Source organism: Plectrocnemia conspersa, unplaced genomic scaffold (genome assembly GCF_051122295.1).
Source record: "Plectrocnemia conspersa isolate PC_06_02 unplaced genomic scaffold, ASM5112229v1 ptg000011l, whole genome shotgun sequence".
Taxonomy (NCBI): Eukaryota; Metazoa; Arthropoda; class Insecta; order Trichoptera; family Polycentropodidae; genus Plectrocnemia; species Plectrocnemia conspersa.
This window is the reverse complement of record NW_028277175.1, coordinates 17,582,818-17,607,943: the sequence shown is the minus strand read 5'-3', so window position 1 is coordinate 17,607,943 and position 25,126 is coordinate 17,582,818. Positions and strand designations below refer to the sequence as shown.

The following is a 25,126-nucleotide window of genomic DNA, read 5'->3' as shown; positions in this document are numbered from 1 at the left end:
CTATGAAACATCAGAGAAAATATTATACAGGTGGACCATAAATTTTTGCACCTTGGAAAATTCAATAAAAAACACTACAAGTTTTATGATAATAAATTTTTATTTCACTGTAAGAACACGGTCTTAAAAATAATGTCGTCTAAATGTCCTGCTGTTGGCATTCTTCGACTCTGGCACCTAGGTTTTAAAACACTATGACACAAAACAAGTGGGATGTATATTCGTATAAAGTTGGGTTATTGTGTCTGGTTTATTAAGTAAACACTATTTAAATATCCCAAAAAAAATCGTAAAACTGTATTACGCAGAACGAACTTTATTGCCCCGTAAAAAGATCCATTGTGATTAAATTTCCAAGGACCAAACTCCCGCGCGCCCCTCCTTCGAGCGGTTCCCGCTCAGATGCGATTTAAAAAGTGCAAGAACGTATAGGCTAACCTGTTTATCTTTTGGTAATACACATTTACTGTAACATTTATATCATATTCACTGAGATTATAATCACTATTTCCCTTAACTTTAATTGTGTTTTGTCCTTACCCAATTATTTATTTATTAATAAAAAAAATAAACGAAGGCACGCAACTGAACAAGTTGCGTTTTACGGATCTAATAACAGGATTACTATACTTTTTTTGATCAACTAGTAATCAAAAAAGCGATAAGGTAAAAAAATCCTAAAAATATTCAGTTCCAATAATGTACTTGTTAACTGTAAAAAATTGTATAAAATATGAGAGAGGGCTCCTCAATATTGAAGATAAATCCCAAAGTTTAAAATCCAAATCACTAAAACTATTTAATTAATACTTAAATATATCGTCATTATTTAAAACCAATTCAGTCCTTTTATAACAATGTTTTTACCATACAGTGCTGAAAACAGGAAATTCAGAAATGATAGCTTTACCTAGCTTTTGTATATGACAGAATTGTATAGCTTTTATATATGTGGTGTTTATTTAATTGATGCCCAATTTAATTTTATTGACGTCGAATATAAATCGAACGCAAGCGTGGTCATCGAATGTAAAAATGCGCATTGCAGCATCATATATTCAGAGAGCGAGAGAGAGATAGAGATAGCTTCGTCGCCAGGAGGCTTTTAGGGGTGGTTGTTAGGAGCGACGTAAGCGACGATATATTTCATTTTTCCGCAGATTGAAGGAAAAGCGTCATAAATAACTGTCGTTTCGTATCTCTCGCCGAACGGACGAAAGCCGCGGAATGCGAATTTATCGCTACGTAACTCGACGATATCTAATAATGACGAAACATTTCGACTGCTAGTAAACTGCCATGTAGAGCTCTCACATATGTACAGGGCGTATTTTCTAACATATGTATAATAAATAAATCAGTTTTTATTCATACTGTATTATGATACAAATATTAGATAACACACTTATGTAAAATAATATTTATTATATATTTTTTTAATTAGATCGTGATTTTTATAGATTTTCGTTTCATTAAAATAATATACATACATATATGTATATATTTTAATACTGCAAACACAACATATAAAATCCTACTAATGTTTTAGGCAATGATTATTTTTTATGTTTGACACATAGTATATACTGCTAATCATCAATTATATAAATTGAATAAAAAATATTGTTTATAATAACAGTAATTTATTAAAAATGATTCAGGAATGTCTAAAAAACAAGTAGACATTTATTATTTTTTCGAGTTACTTATTCGAAACTCCCCAAGGTGTACTTTAATAGATTCAGAATGCACATGCGCACTAGTGCGGCATTATTGCTTTGATGACAATATGTATTCGAAGCATAAAGGTAAAAATAGCACATAGCCGACAATCAAAGTTGATGGTATCGCCCTTGAATGTCGAGGTATTGAGAGCTTTATACGTCCACCTCACCACCCCATTATTTCCCTAGACGTATTCAGCCGCAAACGTAACGGCCGTTATAAACGACTCTCCTCTTTCACGGACGATAATGAAAAAGCAGCGTATACATACATATGTATGTACATATAAAATATGAGCAAAGCTCGCAAAACTTGGCGCGTAATTAATTTTATCATTATTTCCAGCGGATGCGTCGTATAAATCAAGAATTTTATTTATTATCGCGAGTATAATTCATATACTATTATCTGACGGTTTGGCAGAAAAAATCATAGACTATGGCAATTAATATAATATATAAAGTTACTTATCAATCCGGGAAGTTTTGGAACATATGCCTTAACAATTCAATAATAATATTATAGGATATAACTAGGATAGTCAGAGAAAAACGCGAATTTCCATTCACGTCGCCATTGTTTGGAGGTCGCTTTCGATGTTGCCAGAATACCACCAGCCAAAACGCCACCCCCTCACCATCCCCAATGAGACTCATCCCCGTGTCGGCATGCCCGGCAACCGGACGAAACCGAATTTGGCAAAGTGCCAATTACGGTTGTACCACGATCTTACTCTCACAACGAAACCCTCTTCCTTTAGTCAATATTTGGCAATAATGCATACATACATACATATTTGTTCATGTACTGAAATGCACATACATATGTATGTACATACGAAAGAAACATATTTCAATACTTTATCTCTTGTTATGTTAAAAAAAATGTTATAATCGTAATATAAAAATAACATATTTCACTATTTATAATCATAAAATGGATTTAGAAAGTGAGCTCTCTGAAGATGTAGCAGACTTTTCAAAACGTTATACACTTAAATAGTGATAAATTTATAACTCACGATACAACTTATTACTAAAATTATTTACATCAAAATCAATGCGCTAAAAGGATTAAGATTATACTGTACAATATTTTCACCTCAAAAAACAACTAGGCTTATTTTAAAAATTAGGCACAGGTATTATGTTGTTTTTATTAATTATAACTCACTTTTGCAATACCGTCAAATCGTACCATTTAAACCATATAATTATATTTTTGTGGCAAATACCAGCGAAGTATCTACAAATTTACATTACAAAAAAAACAATATGTATCATATTAACGAAAACCTAATGACAGTTGTTTCGTATATAATTGCAGATTTTTTGAGTAAAATATAAAGCGCTATATTTTTTTTAAATTACAATTTTAATAATTAAAATAGGTTTAATTTACAGAAACGATATTTTGTTAACAGTTTATCAATGAATGAATCCCTTGTTTTAAAAAAAATAAAAAAAAAAAACACTTTTAGTGTTTGTAAAATCGTCAAATTTCGTATTTTAAAGAAATAAGCCTAAATGTTTAAAAATGTGATAATCTGTAAAGGAAAGGTCAAGGGAATATAGAAGATAAAACAATCAATACTGGAGTTGCAATTGTTTGCGAAATACATATTATTAATAAATAATAAACCTTAAAGCTCAAAGATTTCAACTTCAGAGAAAGTAAAATACTCTAAATGTTATAAAATCGTAGCAAATAAATTTCTTACAATAAGTGTCTAAAACAGTGCAATCGTTTATCTGATAAACCAAATATCTATCCTAATTTCACAAACAGCAAATAAATAACATAATGAAATTATATGCTAAAATTACTACTTAAAGAATTATAAAATTTAATTTGACACATCTACTATCTAATTACTCAATACTATCTATGACAGTAACTATAGAGCAAAGCATTTAATTGGCTTTTAATCTTATACATTTTGTTGATCTCATATATAAAATTTAAAATAAATCGTTATTTAATCAGCAGAACACCTATAACAAAGTTTTTTTACGATAATACGTACTTTTGCCTTGCTGGTTTGCGAAAGAGCTTTTCGCGTTATTTTATTGCAGTTACAACAAAGAAACACGCAACATGGCAAACTTTACGTCGAGTATCATTCCTCGAGTTGCGAAGACAGGCAAAGACAAAGTTTTAAGGCGATTAAGCGAACGACTTGTGTCTAAATAAGTGAGACGGAACACACACTCACACTAACGCATAACATAGTTTAAAATAATTAATTAAAACATATATCTATCTGAAATCCAATCAAAACAAAGGCCGAATCCTCACAAGCGCACTGATTTGAAAAGTTTCACGTTATTCGATTCTCCTTTGAAACAATTATCCGTTCGCGGGGTCCGCAGGTCAAACGGGCGGCCACCCGAGGGGAGCGGGCCTTTAATTTATGTGATTCTGTTCGCTGAACAAAATTATCCTCAAGTGGCATTTAACCCAGAAGCCTAAAAACAGTATTTCAAGTAAACAACGAATAATTAATGGAACGGAAAGCTTGCACGTGAAACGGAATACTCTGGCAATCTTATTAATAAGTCGAACGCTAAGCGAAAATATTCCCTTTTTTGCCTTAATTGCGAACAGGTTTCATAGCGGTTAATTGGATTTTTTCATAAAAAAATTAAAATATAAAATTATATTTTCATATAATTTTATTGTTGTATAGAAAACATACATATATAATTGAAGAAGTTTCCAATTGCGTTCATAATAAAATATCTTTATTATAACCTAAATTGAATCGTCTCTAACAAAAAACGTTTAATATGTAAATTATTAAATAATATATTAAAATAAAATATCACCCCTTTAAAAATATTTTTTTTTAATTTTCAACTTCTAAATTTCAATTATTTCAGATATACATAAATATACAAAGCATACACTACATTTATTTTTACAAATTATCTTGAGAAACTTCTTATCTTCCGTAACAAATTTGGCGTATTTATAAGTGGGAGATAAGAATATAAGTTTCCAGTTCACGTCCTTAAGAAGAAGTAAGGTTATATGTGTATGTAAGATAGACGTAACAGTGTATATAAAAATACAAATACAAATAATGCAAGATGCTTTTATTTATTCAATATGAATGTGGAGAAAAGGGTATTTTTAGTCATATAAAAAAGATAAAAGGCTCAAAAAATAAAAGTGAAAAATAACTACATGTGAACTTAGTCATGCAATCATGAAACGTAGAAACTAACCATTAAATTAGATCGATGTATTAGGGTTTCGTGTGTAATAGGTGTTTTTCATAAGCCCTGTAATTTTTTAAAGTAAGTAGTTACTTTATAAACATGTGTTTATAATACTGAACCAAAAATAAAGCAGTAGTGAATCAATTATCATTAATAAAAAATAGATTATATTCTTACATTAGTCCACTTTTTTAATAAACTGTGTATAAAAATAGACGTAAACAAATGAAATATATTTAATTATAATAATAAAAATAAAAATTGAATTTGCTGTGATTGATTTTCGAGCCGCCGGTAATACATTCGGTTGTTTCAACCAATGAAAAACAAGCATTCAAATATAAAACAAGATGGCCGACATTAACGTGACAACCGTTTAAAATAATTATTATTTATAAACAAAATTTTGCTACGCGACAATAATTTTCATTAATTCGTCATGTGCGTTGTTCCATTTGACTGAATATAAATAATCGGATCGCAAATTTACTAGGTGTGTTATAACTATGAAAAATAAATACATACATGTGTTGACGACCAGAAGAATATATAGATAAACAATCTTCGTAATGAAATCTTCAAATTTTGAATTCCCGGCGACAGGCTCCCAGGCCGAAAAGTGAGTTTTTTCTTTTATAATACATAAACATTATCATTGTTTCCGATTTAATGCATATATATGTTAGATTTGACTGAACTAGGAACGTTTTAAACGTGAACGTGTAATATATATTTAGTACGTATGAAGATTGAGGTTAACCGTATAAATGCTAATAAAACGTATTTTTTTATCTATTGATATTTGAGGGTACTATCTTTTACGACGATCGCGTGACAATGATTGTGATGCAGTCGGTTATTTAGCTGAAGAAGCTTGGTTACAGCAAAATAAATTAAAACCATTATTGCAGCAATAAAAATCACCTAGTTTTTTATATTTGTAGTATTTGTTGACGATACTACATATATAATATTTTTATTGATTCCTTCAGAGATTAGATTTCATAGTTTTTTATAATTTCCTATAGTATTAAGCTAGTTAAAATGATATTTTTTATATAAATATTTAAATGCTAAAAAAATCTATCTTTGCAATTGGCTATATCAAATTCAGATAGTCTTTAAAGCGTATTTCGTAATTGCTTTTACATATTCAATTAGTTATTTCACCTATATTATTATACTTAAAATAAATTCATAAATCATCGTTTTATAAATATATTTGTTTTAAAGTAATAGGTATTGAGGCAAAATGGGTGTGGGTTTTCAGCCAAATACACGCTATAAAAGCTGGTAACAGTTTATTTTATAAACATATATAATTTATTTCACATATATAGAAATATTGATGCCGCTATCAGGCGGTGGAGTTAAAATGGCAGGTTTTAAATTTTGATAGCTTTCACTGGTGGATCGAGTTGTATTATTGTCGGCTATAATTTCGGTGGAGATATGTTGTGATATCACATGTATCGATACAATTTTCCGACTCGTCTCTACTGCTGTGATATAGTGGCGTTTTTCATATCATCTCTCCTTCTGTTATCTAATATCACAAATTTTATAATGCTGGTTTGAGACAATTTTAGCGAATCGCATATTTGTAAACCAATTCTTAGACACACCCCCGATGTGTCTTTACGCTCTAATTTAAATAATTCAGATAGTTATTCCGCTGATAAGTAATTAAAGAGTTGAAGAAAAATAGTACGCAACGTAAAATGTATTGTCTAGTACGCGTTCTTTTTAAACAATGAAATGTTTTTTTTTCACGTTATGGTCCGTGCAATATTTTTAATTATTTAGTCACGAGATATCTCTTCCATTGTTATGTGACTATACTGTTTGTGGTACCACTTTCAAACCGGTAATCTCTCTTTCTGTTTGTTTAAATGGTATTTAGAGTGACTTTTAAATTATAACAAATTGTGCACATATCGGTTATTATATTTCTAAGAACTTAAGACACCATAGTTATTGCTGTGTTCAACATATATTTTACACATTTATATTGAATTTTTTTATTTTACTTTACATTAAATGTAATCTCATTTATTTAATTGCAACCAATTATTCTATACATTTTTTATATTATTATGTTATCATTAATTATCATCCGATTTTGAATATATTTAGTACATACATTATATACTAAAATCCAGACAAATTGTCATTTATTTAAGTATTTTAGTAACAATAATGAGAAAATATGTATTCAATCAAAACACAGAAACGTGTTTATACTATGTTCAAATAGAATATTTGAAGAAATTCTTTATAAAACCGCAAATCGTCCAATAGAGAGGAAACATTTTTGTGTAAGTATTTTTTCCAAATTGTGGAGATATTTTTGTGTCTCCTCTTTTTTCCTCTCTTCCTCATTCCGCATCCGTAAACTCAGATAGTGCATTAGTGCTATCACTTATTGACGATTTTTCAAATATAAAAACTCCAAGGGAAAATGTGTCTATACATTTTCGTCACCCGCTATCCCTTTTCTTCGAACTACAGTTTTCTTCTCTCGTCCCATGTACTCTTCCCACTCGTTGTGTGTTTCTACTAGAGCACACCCACACGTGCCCAAAAACGTACATTCTAATATTTTCTTTTCGCTTGATGTGTTTAACATAAATTTGATACGATCATATTCCATTTTTATATCGGCTTACTACGTCACGAACGCACCGAGCCGCTTTACGGCCTAATAACATTTTATCTTGCTTAATCGTAAAAAATGTGCTAAATTAACGTTTTTCCTTTTTGTGTTAATCTATTACAGTTACATAATTTATTAAAAATAATACAATTAATTTTACTTAAATAGTTAGCAGAAATACAGTTTTATTGCAATTATGATATAATTGAAATAGTATTTATAACACAAAATAATCTTTATTATTGCAGTTTTGTTGTATAAAATTAAATGGTAAATATGATCCATGAGCATGTAAATGCCGTCTACTATGGCTTATATTAATCCGACTTATAGTTATGGCTCTCTTAATGCCCTCTGCCCTAAACAAAATTTTCAAGATATTTTATATCTCCAGATATTTCGTTCAGAAGTCAGATTACTTTCGCTAATGGCGAATTTAGCCGTTTTTTCGAATATAGGTCAACACGGTATACGAGATCGAAACGCATAAGCGTATTTTGGGGCAAAAATCTAAAGTTCAGATAGTATTGAGATGCGATTTCTCCCAGTATTTTACATTTCTATGAAAGTCTTCCATGATAAACCTACATGAATATCCAGATATTATTTTCTTATTGTCGATTCATAATTAAGGTTAAACCAAAATAAAATAAAAACGTAACCTTTACGCTGTCATTGGCCGATCGCTTAATCACCCAAGCAAAAAATTATGATTTGACCGAATTTGTACAAACAATGCATACATATAATGTCCTCCATGCTTTTATTTTATTAGTATAAAAATAAAAATAAATCTAAGCCAAGAAAAACAGATTTTATAACTTTGCGAGTTTTCAATGCATATATTACGCAAGTAATTTGTAAGTTTTTCATAATGCGTGTGTGTGTATGTGTGCGGGCATAAATATCGAAGTCTCGTTATGACCTTGTTTGTGATGTAAATTGAAGCTTTTCCCCGCCCATCGTCTGCAGACGCATCTTATGTATTTTGATTGGAAAAGCGCCGCGGAAAATATTGAAAATTCAATAAAACCCCTGCGCTTGTTTTCCTATCGCAAAATGTAAATTTCGCCCATATTCAGTAACTAGTTTTTCCACTATGAAAACATGCAACAATTTTACAGTTGCGCATTTTTTTTCGCCACTATTTATTTTGGTATTTAAATCAATATGCACATATAGGTATAAAGTTTGCTTCATTCTTCGTGGTGCATATACAGAGAATGACTCTCGCTATTTGCTCTCGCGTCAAACTTTTTTCATTTCGCATCTATGATATCCATCGTGGGCACTTCAAAGTCACTCCTTCAATATCTCCGCTGTGTCTATAGAAACAGTGTAGACTTGTACGCGTTGAATATATTAATTTTATTCCAAATTGCGAAACTTTATCGAAAATGTTAATTTAAAATATATTTTTATATTATCATTACAGTTATCACATAATAATTCATTACTACTGTTGATAATGTATCACAATGAGTGTTAATGTTTACAGAAATCGGTATTTCGGTTGTAGAGTTTTATAAATGTATTTAAATGACTAATTCCTATGGCTTAGTTATTTTGAAGCGTCTTAGCTCATGGATTACGACCATATGTTTAACTGCATATATCTGGATTATTTCGTTAATCTATTCACCATCAATCTTGTTGTGTAATTCCTTGTTAGCTATGAATTTTTTTTTCCTTTTTTTAATAATAACCCCAAATTTTAATTCCGTATGTCAAAATTAGTTTAAATATAGTTTGCAATATAGATTGAATTTAAAGTATCTTTTGATCAACAAATACATTTTTTGTTGTATTACTCGAATTTTTTCCTGCTTTTTATCTAACATGATGTTTCCAGTTCAATCTTAAATCTTGCTTCAGAATTTTTTACCCCATTAAGGTTACTATTATTTTGACGCAATACATACGTTACGTGAAATGATTTACTTGATTTACCAATTTATTTTCCATTAGCCAACTTTAGTAAGTGCCTGTTGTTTTAGTACGTTGTTAGCAAATATATGTAATACAAATATTTCGTTAATAATAACATTTTAACGACAAAGAAAAATAGCGTAGAAATACGACGTAGAAAATATAATGACCTAATTAAATCAGAAAATCTGAATTAAGTCCTGTTATCTTATTTGTGTGGGCAACCTTTGAAAGAAAAATCGCACTTCGTAGCAAAAACTAGCTCGAAACTAAATCTAATTAAAAAATAAAATTGTTGGCAATAACATCGCCGAGTTAAGTCAATATTAGACGATATTACGAATAAATCAATGTTTTCGTATTATATATACCTAAAAATACAAACGTTGAAAAAAGTGTGACTACAAAAATAAAAATACCTGAGTATTTGCTTTTGTCCGTAATAATTGACAATTATATGTAAAAGTAAATATATTTTAAGTAGAAACTCCAATCCCATTATTCATATATCTATTTGTTCTTTGCCAAAAACCGACCAACAGAGTGGTATAATATCTTTGACAATATTAGAATTTTTTTTTTATTTTATCTAAAACCCAATGGTGTAATAGCTTTGATTATATACATACATATGTCTTTTAAGAACAACTCAGGTAGTAAGTTTTTTCACTGATATATTACTGCATTGTCTGTCTTCAACCCGTCATATTATTTGTATGATATTTTTAACTGTAATGGTCATAACAATGAATACCCGATAGTCAAAATAATAAAGAAATAAAACACTTTGTAATTGCCGAAATTCCATAAATTACTCATTTTTCCATGGTTATATTGTACACCTGTGGACTTTCTTAATAGCTGGTATTGATTTTTTTACTCTTGAATTAATATAAATAATGTTTAATTTCAAGTACAAATTAATTTATTGTGATATTTTTTAAAGTATACTGAGTAACCTCGTACTGATTTAACTTAATGCTTTTTTATTAATAAAATTTAAATAAATAGTCTTGATGCTTTTTATTATTATCTATCAAATTAAATTAAATGTGTGGTGCCAATAATTAGCACCGTTTAAATATTTAATTTTTGGTAACCTTTATGTACCTTTAAATTAATAACGATTTATTTATTCGACTGCTTCGTATTTGTTTTTGCGCAATGCTCTCAATATTGTTTGAGGTAGAACATCGAATCTACAAATCAAATAACCTTTAGGCACACGAGCAGTGAGCTAGCAGGTAATGGCAGGTGAAACTTTCTACCCCATATGACACCCAAGGATCTCGACGTTGTTACACACACACACTGACGCAAGCACGTGCGTTCCTATCCTCCCCATCCTGTCCGGGATACAGATAGTGGTTTACATAGAACGTAAGAGCCCCCCTTTTGTAATCATTTCGGGCCGATCTTCTCCATGGCGTGATGTTACGTTCCATTTGATCTGCAGTAATGTACTCCCTCTATTCTCATCCCATTTTGCGGCGAGGCCCCGAGCACTTGTGCTTTTCGCAGGCTCCCGCCATCCTTCGTCCGGCCCTGTTCGCTGGCCTGGAAGAAACTAATTATCGGGTTTAATCGCGTTTTCCGGAACCTATCCACCACGCATTTTATAAATTTACTTTCAGCTGAGCACACAGCTCAATCTCGATCGATTCGATTCCGGGATTTCGTTCCCTTTCGTAATTGAATCATTGCGCCGGATAAAAAATTTAATACCTCGGGGATGATGCTATTTTAATTTAGAAATTTCCCACCGGGCTCGCAGCTCCTCTTTCTCTGTCATCTGCCAATTTCCTTTTTTGCGCACCTTTATAAACAAATTACGCCTTGCACTTGGGGTGGATGCTGAAAGCAAAAATGACTTTTGCTCGGCTTGCATCGATTTAGTATCGATAGATACGGTATTCACAAGGGAGAAAATACTAGTTTTAAAATTGCTTATTCCTCTTCCTTTACATTTTTTTACCATGGGAATCTTAGTTAAATTAATATGGCTGGACTTTTTATATTTTTATTAGTCACAGTCAATGTTGTGTTAAATTTGCCTTTAAAATTACTGTATTTTTAGTCATTTCCTAAAATCTAAAATGTATTTATACAATATAAATTATGAGTATGTCGTTCTAAAGTGACAAATGGGTAAAGGATGGGCAAATAAATATTTAAAGACCTTTTTTATTTTTGTTAAAAATAATATTTAGTGAACATTTTTAGATTTTCGTGTAAAGTCAATGGTATAGTCGGAAAAACTCGAAAGTCTTGGATTTTAATTACAATTTTTATCGTGTCTGTGTTATAAGATATAATTATAATTTCGATCGATTATCGCGTATTAGGTTTTCTTAAATTTCCCTCTTCTTACAGATGAATATCGAGATGATTAATTAAAATTGAGCCAAGTTGTACGCTAGGTACAAAAAATTATCTTATAATTAGGTATCTTGGTTTAAAGAGTATATTATATATTCAAGTATAAAATAAAAATAAAATAATGTTTTATAGAGTGTTTAAATTTGTTTTATAATTATATGTAAAAATAATTAGTTTTTACATTAAATATATATTGCATGATTGTATAAAATACAACAATATTTTATCATGCATCATAATCGATAAAATAGTTTAAAAAGTAGTATGTATTTTATAAAATATATTTATATTAGAGCAATAATTCTCTATAATTGTATAAAAGTTTTTTTTATGGATATTAAATGTAAACAATTTACAGTAAATTTATACAATATTTATGTATTCTGTGTTGATTTTTAACAGGTGCGATACTAGTTCATGTATTCGATACTAGTTCATTATATATTCTCTATTTATTTATAGAATTATTCTCCACATTTTAATCAATTATTTTATATCTGATTCATAAAATAATGTATTTTTGGAATTAATAAATTCTTCATTGTCATTTTTATATCCGTTTTCATAAAATATTTTATCCACCTAAAAACTGTTGCAGGGATTTAGATAGATGATAATCGTTTGGAGCAATGTCTGAAAAATACGATGGATGAGAAAGGAGTTCCCAAGAAAATTCATTGATTTTTTCTATCGTCTTCTTGGATACAAAAGGACAAGCGCTGTCTTGGTGTAAAATTAATCTTATTTAGTTTATAAAATAAGGTCTTTTTTATGGTCTGAATAGCTTTGAAACAAATTAATTGAACACACTATATGTCTACCATAATTGTCTCACTATAATCCAATAACTCATAATGACTTATGCCCTTCATTTCCCAACAAATGTATAGCATTATCTTATTGGGGTGAAAACCTGTTCTCAGGGTTAAAATTGGGGGTTGATTAGCGTCCAACTACCGTATTTTATGTCGCTTGTTAAAGTAAAAGATCTACTTTTCATCTTAAAAAATAAATCTTTCTGTTCCAGAATCATGTATGAGACAAAATCTTCTGCAAATTACTACCTTTCCTAATTTTTTAAATGTCTTTAAGCTGATGTAGGCTACACTTTGAGCTTTTGTGCTAGCTACTCTATCGTTAATATCAGATCTCCTAATTTCGCGCTAACAACCTCTATGGGATCAATTTTCCTAAATGATTTTTTTAAAACCACATTTGACACTTTCTAAATTTAAAAGCGTCCCTACCCATTGCATTACAGACGTTTTTAACTTCTATTTTCGCATTAAGACCTAGTTGAAACTCATAAAGCATAATAAACTTTATTGCATTTGACGCAATAATAATACCGTTTTAATCTATTATAATATGAGAAATAAGCAAAGAATATAATTAGATATTATAATCTGCCATGATTAGTATACGAATATGTATATATTTTTCATTCATATAGGTTACAATTCATGCACATTAACACAAATACATTTTACAAAACTACAGTTCGGGGATTACGTGTATTGTAAAACACTACAGTATCTAATTATCTATATAGTGCTGCAATGTAGATATTCTAAGCTATTAACGCAAGCAAATCCCAGTTAAAACCATTACAACAAATGGTCTTTTTCCGTAGCCATTATGCAACTCACTTAGTGATCTTTAGTTTCTCGTAAAATATACATACTATGTATAATGCATATAAATAGATAAAATAAAATAAACTACAAGTAACATAAGAGCATTTTATAGAACTTTATGCTTAGTTGATTCTTTCCACATTATAAATATATATTATTCTTGTGTATAGATAGTATTTATTTTAAGAAGGGTTTTTACAATATTTTATAGTATAACAACAGATTATTTTTTTCATATTCAAAACGTACCAGGTTTACTATACAATTGCAAAATACAATATGGTAATTAAAAGCCAAATTTAGAAGTGCCACGAAAGCTTTTCTCCGCCAGTTTTATATAGAATATACAATGTGACGTTATAAATCTCCATTGTGCCCAGTTTCAAATTCGTTTTGATTTATTCAGGGACCATTTTTACTGCATTAATCCCCCGGCAGCTTTCTCCTCTTTTAATTTAGTTTCACGTGTCAAAACCGGGACTTGTATCTTGGACGGAAAAAACGTAACTTATCCCTCCGGTGATACTGCTGTTGTGTTTTTTTTGTTCAAAATTAAATCTTGTAAAATGAAATTGAGTCCCGCATAATAAATCAAATTGGGAAAAAAACTGCGAACCCGAAGAGAGGATAACTGGAAATTTGCGCTCGACGGAAAATTAAAAAGTTCGCATTCCGTCCCGGGCCGGGAAATGGCTTCATTATTATATTGTGTTACGTTATATTATTTTATTATATAATACTGAAATTTTGAGTGAATACTTGGAACTAGGGTTTTAGTGCCGTATCTTGAATAAATATTGAATGTTGGGCGTTAACCGCCGTAATGCAATATTTATAATAAGAGCGGCGTACCTGTTCAGAAATTTATTATTACTTATGATTAATATTGTCATTACCGCTATTATTACTATATTATATTGTGTATTATGGTTAAATGTGTATTTTTTAGGTGTACTAAGATACTAAATAAAATAGTAATATATAATTTTAATACATCTAATGCATAAAAATACTCAAAATAATAGAAATGATGTGGCACATCGTTTATTTTCATCTTACATAACAACAAAATATATGGCAGAACTACATGGATTATGAACCTGGCTTAGTATGGATATGTTAGCTTTTTTATGAAATGAATTATGTAGTCGTTTCTGCACCAAAGTTTTAAAGACATGATACATCTTACGTTGTTAGAACTGTACTAATGTTAGGATGGATCTTTTTTTTAGAATAAAGGCTCTCGTAAATACTTACAATTAAATTTGAGCTAGAATAGCCATATGCTACAAGTTATTATATTATATTATATTATACAGGTTTGTGCAATATTCTAATATAATCCAAGCACACAGACTGGTATCTTGCACGTGCACACGTCTACATATTTAATTTCCTCCAGTTCGGTCATATCGAAACATTTGAACCACATTGCACCTCTGCGGACCGCTGTTCGATAAAGCTGACTCTGAAGTGCACGGTATTTTAATTTCCTGCCGAGCAATTGTGCAAATTCTGCAGTAAAATCTGCTTTGGCTTTATTGTACGTATACCTGGGTATACACAAGTGCATACCGAGCGCTCTCCAGCTCCAAATTCTTTACAGCTTCTACTTTCTAAGATCGAAACGGAATTAAATCGCAACCGGAAGCTGAACATTCTCGCTGACTCCCTTTGAGGGTACCGTAATAAAGAGATTGATAAATATTTTTAATTTATATATATACATATTTAAATGCTTATTATTAACCAGTTTTTTTTATGAGCACTGTTTTTCACTATAATTGTATTCGTTAAAAAATACCATGATATTTGCAGAAAGGATAGTTTTCTTAGCCATTTGGTATTTGATAATAGTAGCTAAGAGCGAATTTTTTCTCTGAGAAAAATTTTGATTCCATTGAACATAAAATTATTAATAAATCATTACTATAACTGAGCCATCGAGCTAATGTATGGTAGAGCAAGTCAATAGATTTAGGTTCCATTTTTTTATAAATAGAAGTAACAAGACACATGATAGATTGAAATATTTCCTACAAAGTACCTGGTGGTAAATAATATAATACTTTGCATTTTCATAAGCCTCATATGTTTGTCAAACTATATTTTTACCACCGTCAGATGTGACACATCTTAGTAAATTTCACTTCAGATTGTACACTATTAACTTTTTCTCAATTTAATTAAAAAAAAATTGTATATAGTTTTTCTATGAAGATTTTTCATGGAAACTAATTCATCAGCAACTAAGCAGTATCTGTAAGGCCAGTGGTTCTTAAAGTATACTCCACGGTGCACAGAGTTCAATTCAATATGGTGCAAACTAGTAACTTACTTAATAACTGAATGTTTGCATAAGCCTCTAAAAATAGTTGGACACTGTTGCTATTTTGCAAAGTGCACTTGTTATGTTTGACATAGAGCTCCTTAGCAAAACCAAGATTTATTTAAGAGCCAAAAAATATTGAATACCACTGACTGGGTGAAGCTAAAGAAAATATTTTTAAATCATTTGCTTTGATATTAAATTGCCTATTGATGTCACTCACAATGTGCTTAACACTAGCAACTTACTGAAAGCCTGACCAGTCTGTAACATTCATACACGATTTTATTAATTAACCATCTGTGAATGACTTTATTTTATTAATTAATAAATAAGGGACTCGTAAACATGTTTTAGATACCACCCCATTTTCGCTAAAAAAAAGTGCGTTATGATAAAATATCCATTTTAAACTTCACGACTTTCCTGATCGCTGCTTTTCTGCAAATTGTGAATATCGTGTCGAGTGCTTACACTGATAATGACGACGTATATTGTTTTCTTTTAGTACATACATAATGTCATTGCACAATAAACATAATGGTTTGTCATCAAATTTGATTACAAAACAATTTACACTCTGCTTAAAAAGCACTACATTCGAAGTCCACTATCCTATAAGACTTTGTGTGTGTATATATATATATATATATATATATATATATATATATATATATATATATATATATATATATATATATATATATATATATATATATATATATATGGTTAATATTTCTAGGAGTCGGATTACTCCGCGTACTTTTTTGATTCCGTGTGGAATCATGGTCCCTACGTTTCGGCCAGATTCGCCCGGCCATCCTCAGGGGAAAATTGAGAATATGAACATCCGGTGTGGGCAAAGCCCAGCATGTGGTTGTTCAGATCTGAACAACCACATGCTGGGCTTTGCCCACACCGGATGTTCATATTCTCAATTTTCCCCTGAGGATGGCCGGGCGAATCTGGCCGAAACGTAGGGACCATGATTCCACACGGAATCAAAAAAGTACGCGGAGTAATCCGACTCCTAGAAATATTAACCAAATATTTCTCCGCGAAAACGCATTCAACCACATATATATATATATATATATATATATATATATAAACAGGTCAAACGATAAATATTGTCAGCAAAAATATTATATCTGCTTTAAAAATAAAGTAAATTAACTAAGTAAAAGTACGCTATACAATAAGATATACATATACATATATATATATATATATATATATATATATATATATATATATATATATATATATATATATATATATATATATATATATATATATATATATATATATATATATATATATATATATATATATATATATATATATATATATATATATATATATATATATATGTATATCTTATTGTATAGCGTACTTTTACTTAGTTAATTTACTTTATTTTTAAAGCAGATATAATATTTTTGCTGACAATATTTATCGTTTGACCTGTTTACTAACATCATTAATTCAAAGTTTCGATTTACACAAAGCTTTACTCGTTTATTTTAATGACTACATGGTCTTTTTGCCGAGAAAAATTCGGTAGATATTTATATATCTATTATTTAACTCTTGGTATATAATTGTATTCAATATAATTGAACTATTTTTAATAAAATAGCTGAAGTATTTTTTTAAATTACATACCATCAAACCCATACGAAAGTAATAGGAGGCAGCTTATTAGCGCGCTTTTGTCGCCAGGTGAGGGTGGACGGTCGCCATGGAGACCTGCCACTAGGTGACATCTGACACCTGTTCAGGGCGTGATGCATGGTCCATTGTGGACCACTTCTGTGCAACCCCTGACCCGGTCGTTACCCGCGCGTGATCAACCCTGTCGCATGTGTGTTCACTTTGCATATTTTTACAAAGAACGCCAATTAATTCATGTGCACATATTCGAACAAGCGCTGGAAATCTATCAATATGTAACAAATTTAAACCAAAAAGGTAGTATTGAGTCAATACTATTAACGCTTAAGATAAACATGCATTAAAAATAATATATTATCCACACATGCTTAATTACTTTTTATGTCTTCTGTTGAATGCGTTACACAAATAACATTAGTTTAGTGTTGTCTTTAACTTAACTTAATGTTATCATAGGTAGTTTATTTAAGTTTTTTTTCACTTTTACTCAATGCCTCGAACGTCTTCAATCTATTCTCATATACATTTCTCCAATTCTCCTCTTCACCTTGTTGTGAAAAATAAATTTTCTTGGCGTCATATATTCCAGGGTTGATCGATAGCTGTGTTGTTATCCAAGCGCCAAAATAACAAGGAGCATCGTGAAATGCCCCCCGTAAATAATATTTAAAAACGACTCGCTTTAGATGAAAATGTTTTCTTCCTTCTTTCAATTCAAAGTTTTTCAATTCTTTGTTTTAAAAAAATATTAGAATTATCGTTTTATTAAGCTTTTTTTATTTTAGTTGACCAGCTTGTGTTTATGTTTTTTAATTGTAATTTATATAGTCATTAAACATAAATAAAATTAATTAAATATATTTATACCAAATTACCCTATTTGAAAAAAAAATAGATTATTTCTTATTTTATTTAACACGTTATGCTCAATTAAAAAAAAAACTACCGAACGACTTGAAATTTTATTTAACCCAATGTGTAGATATAAACTAGTTTGCATACTGTTTAGATAAATACTTAAATTATAATTATTGCTGAACACTATACTTTAAATATTTTTATTGCTTAGAGTATTTAAACACCTTCCTTTTTTCAGTACGTTATTATTATTACTTGTATTAGTTAAATTACTACATAGTATGTGGTCATAAAACTTATATTACCAAACAATGCTTTCAGAATTTTAATCGAAAGAACCTTGTGCCTTTTCTTACTACCTGCTCGGAATGCAACTATTAATTTGGCGAATTAAATTTAATAGTATAATAATTAAACATCTTATTTATTTTTGTATGTCGTATATCTGTTTTTCTTTTTGTCACTAGTCCCCTGTGGTATACTCGAACAATTATTTTTTATAAAATGTATTCATGTCTTTATTAGAAATATAGCATAAGTCTTCACATATGTATGTACATTCTGGATATGTAATGTGATTGTTAATAAAGCTTAATTGATTTGTTTGAGAAACCCTGTTTTAACCATATTGTGTTTAATAAAACTATTTATTTTTGTTCCAGGAGCGGACACCGTACTGAAATTCGTTGGAAACGACTCTCACGTCGATCACTTTCGACAGATAGTGATCGACGGAAATACATTATTAGTGGGCGGAAGGTAAGATTTTTTACGTTCCATTTTAATCTTTTCCTTATATTGTGTATACGTATACGTTATTTTTTTATATATTGTCTCGGACGTTCCGCTCTTTGCGGTCGTTTTTCTTTGTGTATCTCGTCAGAATCCCTTTGGTCTGCTCTTCAAGATGAAAAAAGACGCTTTGTCCGAAAATTCAGGAAATTGTTCGTTTCATCGGAGTCATCCTAGTGGTAAAATTGAAAAACAATTTTCTTACATTGCTCGGGAAAAATTCCGAGAGCACTTTGCGTCGCCGCGAGAGCGAAATGAGCATTTCGTGCTTTGTTTACTTTTTCATGTTGCTTCACAGATAGGCCCATATTCATCCGTTTATATCGCATAATGCCACTTTATCGAAGGCCCTCAATCTAAATTACGTTACTAGACCGGGGGATCTCGGATTGCGTTATTAATATAGATGTCTATCTTTGGTTTATGTGAAATTGTGTTTGTCGGTCTAATAAAAATCTTTATCCAACGCCAGATCATGTCCATTAACGTCACCTTAACGGCGGCCAGAGCCTTTTTTCTGATTTCCTGATCTTTACTACTATCTTCTCTGTATATCTTAATCAAGAGGCTGCGGGGCTCGGCGGGTGGGGGATGTACGGCGGGGGAGAATTTTATCTTGGTTCGATTCTACGCCTCCAGCTTACCAATTACTTTCTTACTCCGAAACACCATTTTTTCCGTAGGATTTTCCGACGCCACACACACAAATTAAAATATTCATACACATATATTGTACAAACACACAAAGATAAATTCAGACATTTAGCTTATTAATAACCCAGAATGGAGGTAATCTATTTGGACTAAATTATTATACGTATCATCTTATTTTAATTATACTGAACAAAAAGATTTTTTCATAAATATTTTTGTGAATAACTTTTGATTTAGTTTTGTATATAAAAGTATACACTGGTTTAAGTTATTTTTTTACAATTTATTATTCCTAGATTATATGAATATTAATTATATTTAACTTAATATTTCACCGTGGAAAAGTGTGTTAAGGATCAAATAATTTGTTATGAGAGTTTGCATAACAAATTACTGATAACCCAATAGCTTAATATTAAAATAAAGTTTTTAGATGTATTATGTTCACCTTTATAATACGTACATATGACATATTGCATTGCCTTTCTGCATAAATTTTGTGCAACAAAAATACTGTAGAAACTTATTGTCGTTTCACCTAACTGTCATCTTTGACTGTGCTTCACGGGAATTTTTAATTATTTTATAATCCTGATAATTTGTTCCTTCAAGATCCAAAATTACACATAATAATGACTGTTTTACTCAGTTTGAAAACACGTGTCAATAGATGTCAACTTCATAAATACGACATATAGTGAGTTGCCATATTAATAGGAAAACTTATAAAAAAAAATCGCTTTTACTATATTCATAAAAAAAAAATATCTATGATTTAAGGCACAGTTATTATTATTTATTGCTAAGAACATTTAATTGGGAACATTTTAACAGCATATTCGTTATTCATCTGCATTTATTTTTTTATTTATTTATATTTAAACACTATCGCATAAAAAATGAAAAATTTGTAATATCGCCTTTTGCCGCAATTACAGCTTATATATGTTATGGCATACTCTCAATGAACATTTTTGCATTTTGCCTTAGCTCAGGAGTGTGATGCCACATCTGGATGAGGGTTTCGATGAACTGCTGCTTGTTTATTCGTGAGCTTTCACAGGCTTTCATGTCAGGAGAATTCCCTGACCATGACAAAAACTGTCCGTTTTTTTCAACCAGGAATGCAGTGACACTCCTGGCTTTATGGCAGGATGCAGAGTCGTGCATGAACATATACTCCTGACCACCAGGAAACTATTCTCTGATTTTCCAGTACTTGTCTGTACTTGTCCTGCCTTATAGTCCCTTGCACCTTATTCCATTAAAGGATATGTCTGAACATACCATGATACTGACAGGGTGTTTGACCATCTTCACGAGGCAGTCCAAGTAGAATTTCTTCTCTGGGCGTCGACTCACTCTTTTTGCAATTTTAGAGACAGACATCTCTGATTTTGCAGTCAATACGAAGTGTCTTCTGCTACATTTCTAACGTGACCCATTTCTAAGGACAGGTTTTGGTTGATATTTTTCTTAATCCTGTTAACCACAGACTTCAAAATGCCTGCAATGACTGCTATTTTCCTTTGGGAATGTTTAGTGTTCAATAATAACATCTTCACTTCTGCAGATATAGCAAAAAGAAAGGCATGGAAATCTATCATATGAGCTAGATGAACAAATGTCATGAGTTTCTCTTTATTAAACAATTACCAACGTATTACGCTTTCGGAAAATCTGTCCACATTCATTGTGGTACATGGTGATTTATTCGTATTTTAATTTAATCTTAAAATAATATAAAATCTTCATTTTCTAAATTTCTCTCATAATAAAATCTTTAAACTATTTTCACCATTAATATTTTCGTTTAATTAAATTTTTAATTAAAATGCTTATTTAATAAAAAATATTGCTTATATGTTATTTAATAGTATGAAAAATAATGAATGTGTTTTTTTATCGTAACTGAAAGTCATATGAACTATTACCCTATAAATTACAGCTCTCTCACATAAATAAAATATACTAATGTTTCAAAATAAGACATAAATAGGTAGTAAAATTTAACTACAGATATCTCAATCGAAAATTCGAATGTTCACCCGCCCATTGCGGGTTCTTTGCAGTTTTATTTTATTTTTTGTGCCATTCCCCCCGATAACTAATATCATAAAATACACCACAAAGTGTAGTCTCATTCACTAAGTTCTTGTAATATTTCATTCCGACTATGGTGCTCCGCCCTTTTATGTCGGCCATAACTCTGGGCCTAGGGGTGCAATATCCCCCGAAAACCGAACAGAACGATACTACCATAGCCTGACACTCGTTATCTTCAACATCTCCTTTGTATTTATTTGCCAGACTGTGTTCTTCTTCTTCTTTATACGCCATCCATTCCGGTTTCAAATCGCTCCTATTTGTTGTGCGAGCTTTCGCGGCAGATTCGAACACGTCAGCGTACGTAATGAAAATTAATTGTGTTGCTTTTTTTTATAGAGGCGCATGTCATTTTATATAATATATACTGTGTATCCATACATTTTATATTATAGGATGTTGTTGCGATATAAAAAATACACACATCACAATGATGGCTTCGATGGTTCATTAATCTTCGTCGTGACTTTCCGACCTACTTTATTTTAAAATGCAATTTTTTACGACGTGCTCGGTCGATTAACCTGAATAGGCTTATATTGCGATAAAATATATCTACATTTAGTATATAAAATAAGTAAATAAATTGATATATAATAAAATAAAAGCAATTTCAAAAAATCATTTATAAGTTATGCAATTTGCAGAATATTTTCAATCTAAAATTACATTGGTAATAATTTTCTTTGTTTGCCTAACGTTGATTCGTTGATTTTTCTATTGAGTATTTTATTTTACTGTAAATACTAGAAGAATATAACTTAAAAAACTAAACGTTAACTCGCCCTTAAATATAATTAAAAATAGCCACAATTTATAAAGTAAAAATTAAGATAAAAATATGAAAATATTCTAAAAAAATTATTAGTAGAAAAATGAGGACTAAAATTAACTGTAAAATAAATATGAAATTATTTCCATTTCAATAACATATTTTAATAAAATATAATGAGAAAGACGGAGATGTGAAAAAGATTCACGGAAATTAAATTTAAATTTTCCTCAGATGTATTGGTTTGTTTTTCACAGGAAATAAACTATTCAATTCCCAGGCTATTAACAATCTTATTTAATGCTATGTTTGTTTGAAGGTATACATAATTTATAGAAATATTATCTTTATACGAATACGAACACCTTATGAAAATATATTTTTACGGCAAAATTTGACATTGAAACAGCGTGTCCAATCGATACTGTTTTCGTCGGAAACTTTCGCAAAATATTTTTGTGCCGCGTCAAAAAAATACGTATGTATCTTACGCAGTCATTATTCATATATTTTTTTCCACCACCGAACACATTTCAATATAAAAGATTTTCGCCGATATAATATTTCATTCGATTCATGATACACGAGCATCCTTACGTACGATTCATTCTCTGCTTACTTCTTGTATTAAACGTACATACATACCTTAGCTATTTACGATCACGTAGTCGATCTGTACTTGTCTGCCCTCGTAGAATGTTTGCGAAATGCGTGTGTTATTTTTTTTCTATTTTTTTTATTTACACACATCTATCTCTTGATTTTCCTGAGTATAAACAAGATATATAATGAATTTATTTTATATTATGATACTTTCTACGTAGTGTATTGTGAGCAAAAGTTTTACAAAAATAAAATAGTCGCGTCGCTGCAGCATTTCACTGCCACGTAGATGAAAAGGGGAAATAGAAACAGAATGAGAATGAAATTTCTTCCAATTTAAATCAGATTTGCTTGAATGCCGGGAAATTAAAGTTTTTCTTGTCGGTGTTTACTTTCTTTCATTTTAAAATAATGTCCATTTAGATTCTGTTGTACGTGTTTACTTATATTTACAAACAATGTTTTTTTAAGGCATATTTATTTAATATCATATTATATACTTTCATATAAATAATTTATTAGTAATATAAAACTTTATATCAGTTTAATACTACGTTTTAACGTATTTTTATTAAGTTATCAAAAAAACTATTTATGATATATAATAGATATTTTAAAAAATATACATATATGTATATTCAACAAGATGTTTAAAGAAACATTGTCTGATGCGCTTTTAAAGCTAAAACATCCCTAAAAAATGTATTACATGCATTTGGGTATAAAGTATTATATATACAATTTCATATTCATATTTTATTAGCTTTGTATATCTAACTATACATTTACAACTTACCATTATTTTCGACAATTTACAAAATTAAACACCTTCCGATTATTATATGGTGACGTTATTTCAACTAAAATTTAAATTACCGTATTGAAATGTTAACAAGCACCCGCTATATTTTCCAGACCTTGCTCCCTCTCTCTCTGACTTTTTTAGTGGAAATTAAAGCTTGTTACATTTTAGAACTTAATTTGGCGAACGAATAATAACGAGTGACAATTAGACATTTATTGAACCATAGTTATAATAGTTACATAGTTATTGAATGTTATTGCTGAGATCGGCGGACGAGGTGCCACCGGTCGTCGTCTTTCCACCGGGGTCAATCAAAGAATGGTGTTGCTCTTGTCACCACCACGTCCATATTGCCAGAATTTCGCCTAGCTTATGGCCAAATAAATCCACTTCCACACACATACACACACTTAAAAAATAACAGTTAATGCTTTGATTAAAATTAATGACATAATTCTGCGTTATTCTGACGGAAACAATTTATTTCCTTGGTAGCACTTGAGTACACCGTCAATTTGATAACATCGTTAATCACTCAACCAAGAAGTGCTGAATTTTCATGTTAGACATGGGAGTCTCATCAACAACAGCTGTGAATATACTGTGTGATATGTACACTTCAAACACTATAAATATGAGTCAAAGGATTTTCAGACTGGGTAGATGAGACAAAACTAGGATGTCCTAAAACTGTAATGAATAATTAGTTGAATGTTCAACGGTCCATTCATATATATAATTGTATTGTATTATTGTTATATGCAAATTATCGGAGCTCAATCAATAATGGACAGGCGAATGAACATATGCAGATTTCATTGAATGACATGAATTTTTCTGGCAAAATTCAAGGGAGGGAAGATTTTGACCTGCTCCTCCCTAATAGTTAATGGTATTGTACAAAATAATCTTAAACCAATAACAATATTAAGAGTTGTTTTATTTTACTTAGCAAATGTATGGGTAAAATATTTTTTATT

The 25,126-nt window shown here is 30.3% G+C and overlaps 1 protein-coding gene across 5 annotated transcripts in view; it reads left to right on the top strand.

The window, feature by feature from the left end:
- Positions 1–25,126, top strand: part of Sema1a (semaphorin 1a) — a 525,505-nt gene that overhangs the window by 460,050 nt on the left and 40,329 nt on the right. For all 5 annotated transcript variants that reach the window (XM_088198048.1, XM_088198049.1, XM_088198050.1 and 2 more), the window contains exon 5: positions 19,077–19,173. In XM_088198048.1, coding sequence (XP_088054174.1) covers positions 19,077–19,173 — 97 coding nt within the window. The remainder of the gene's footprint in view (positions 1–19,076; positions 19,174–25,126) is intronic.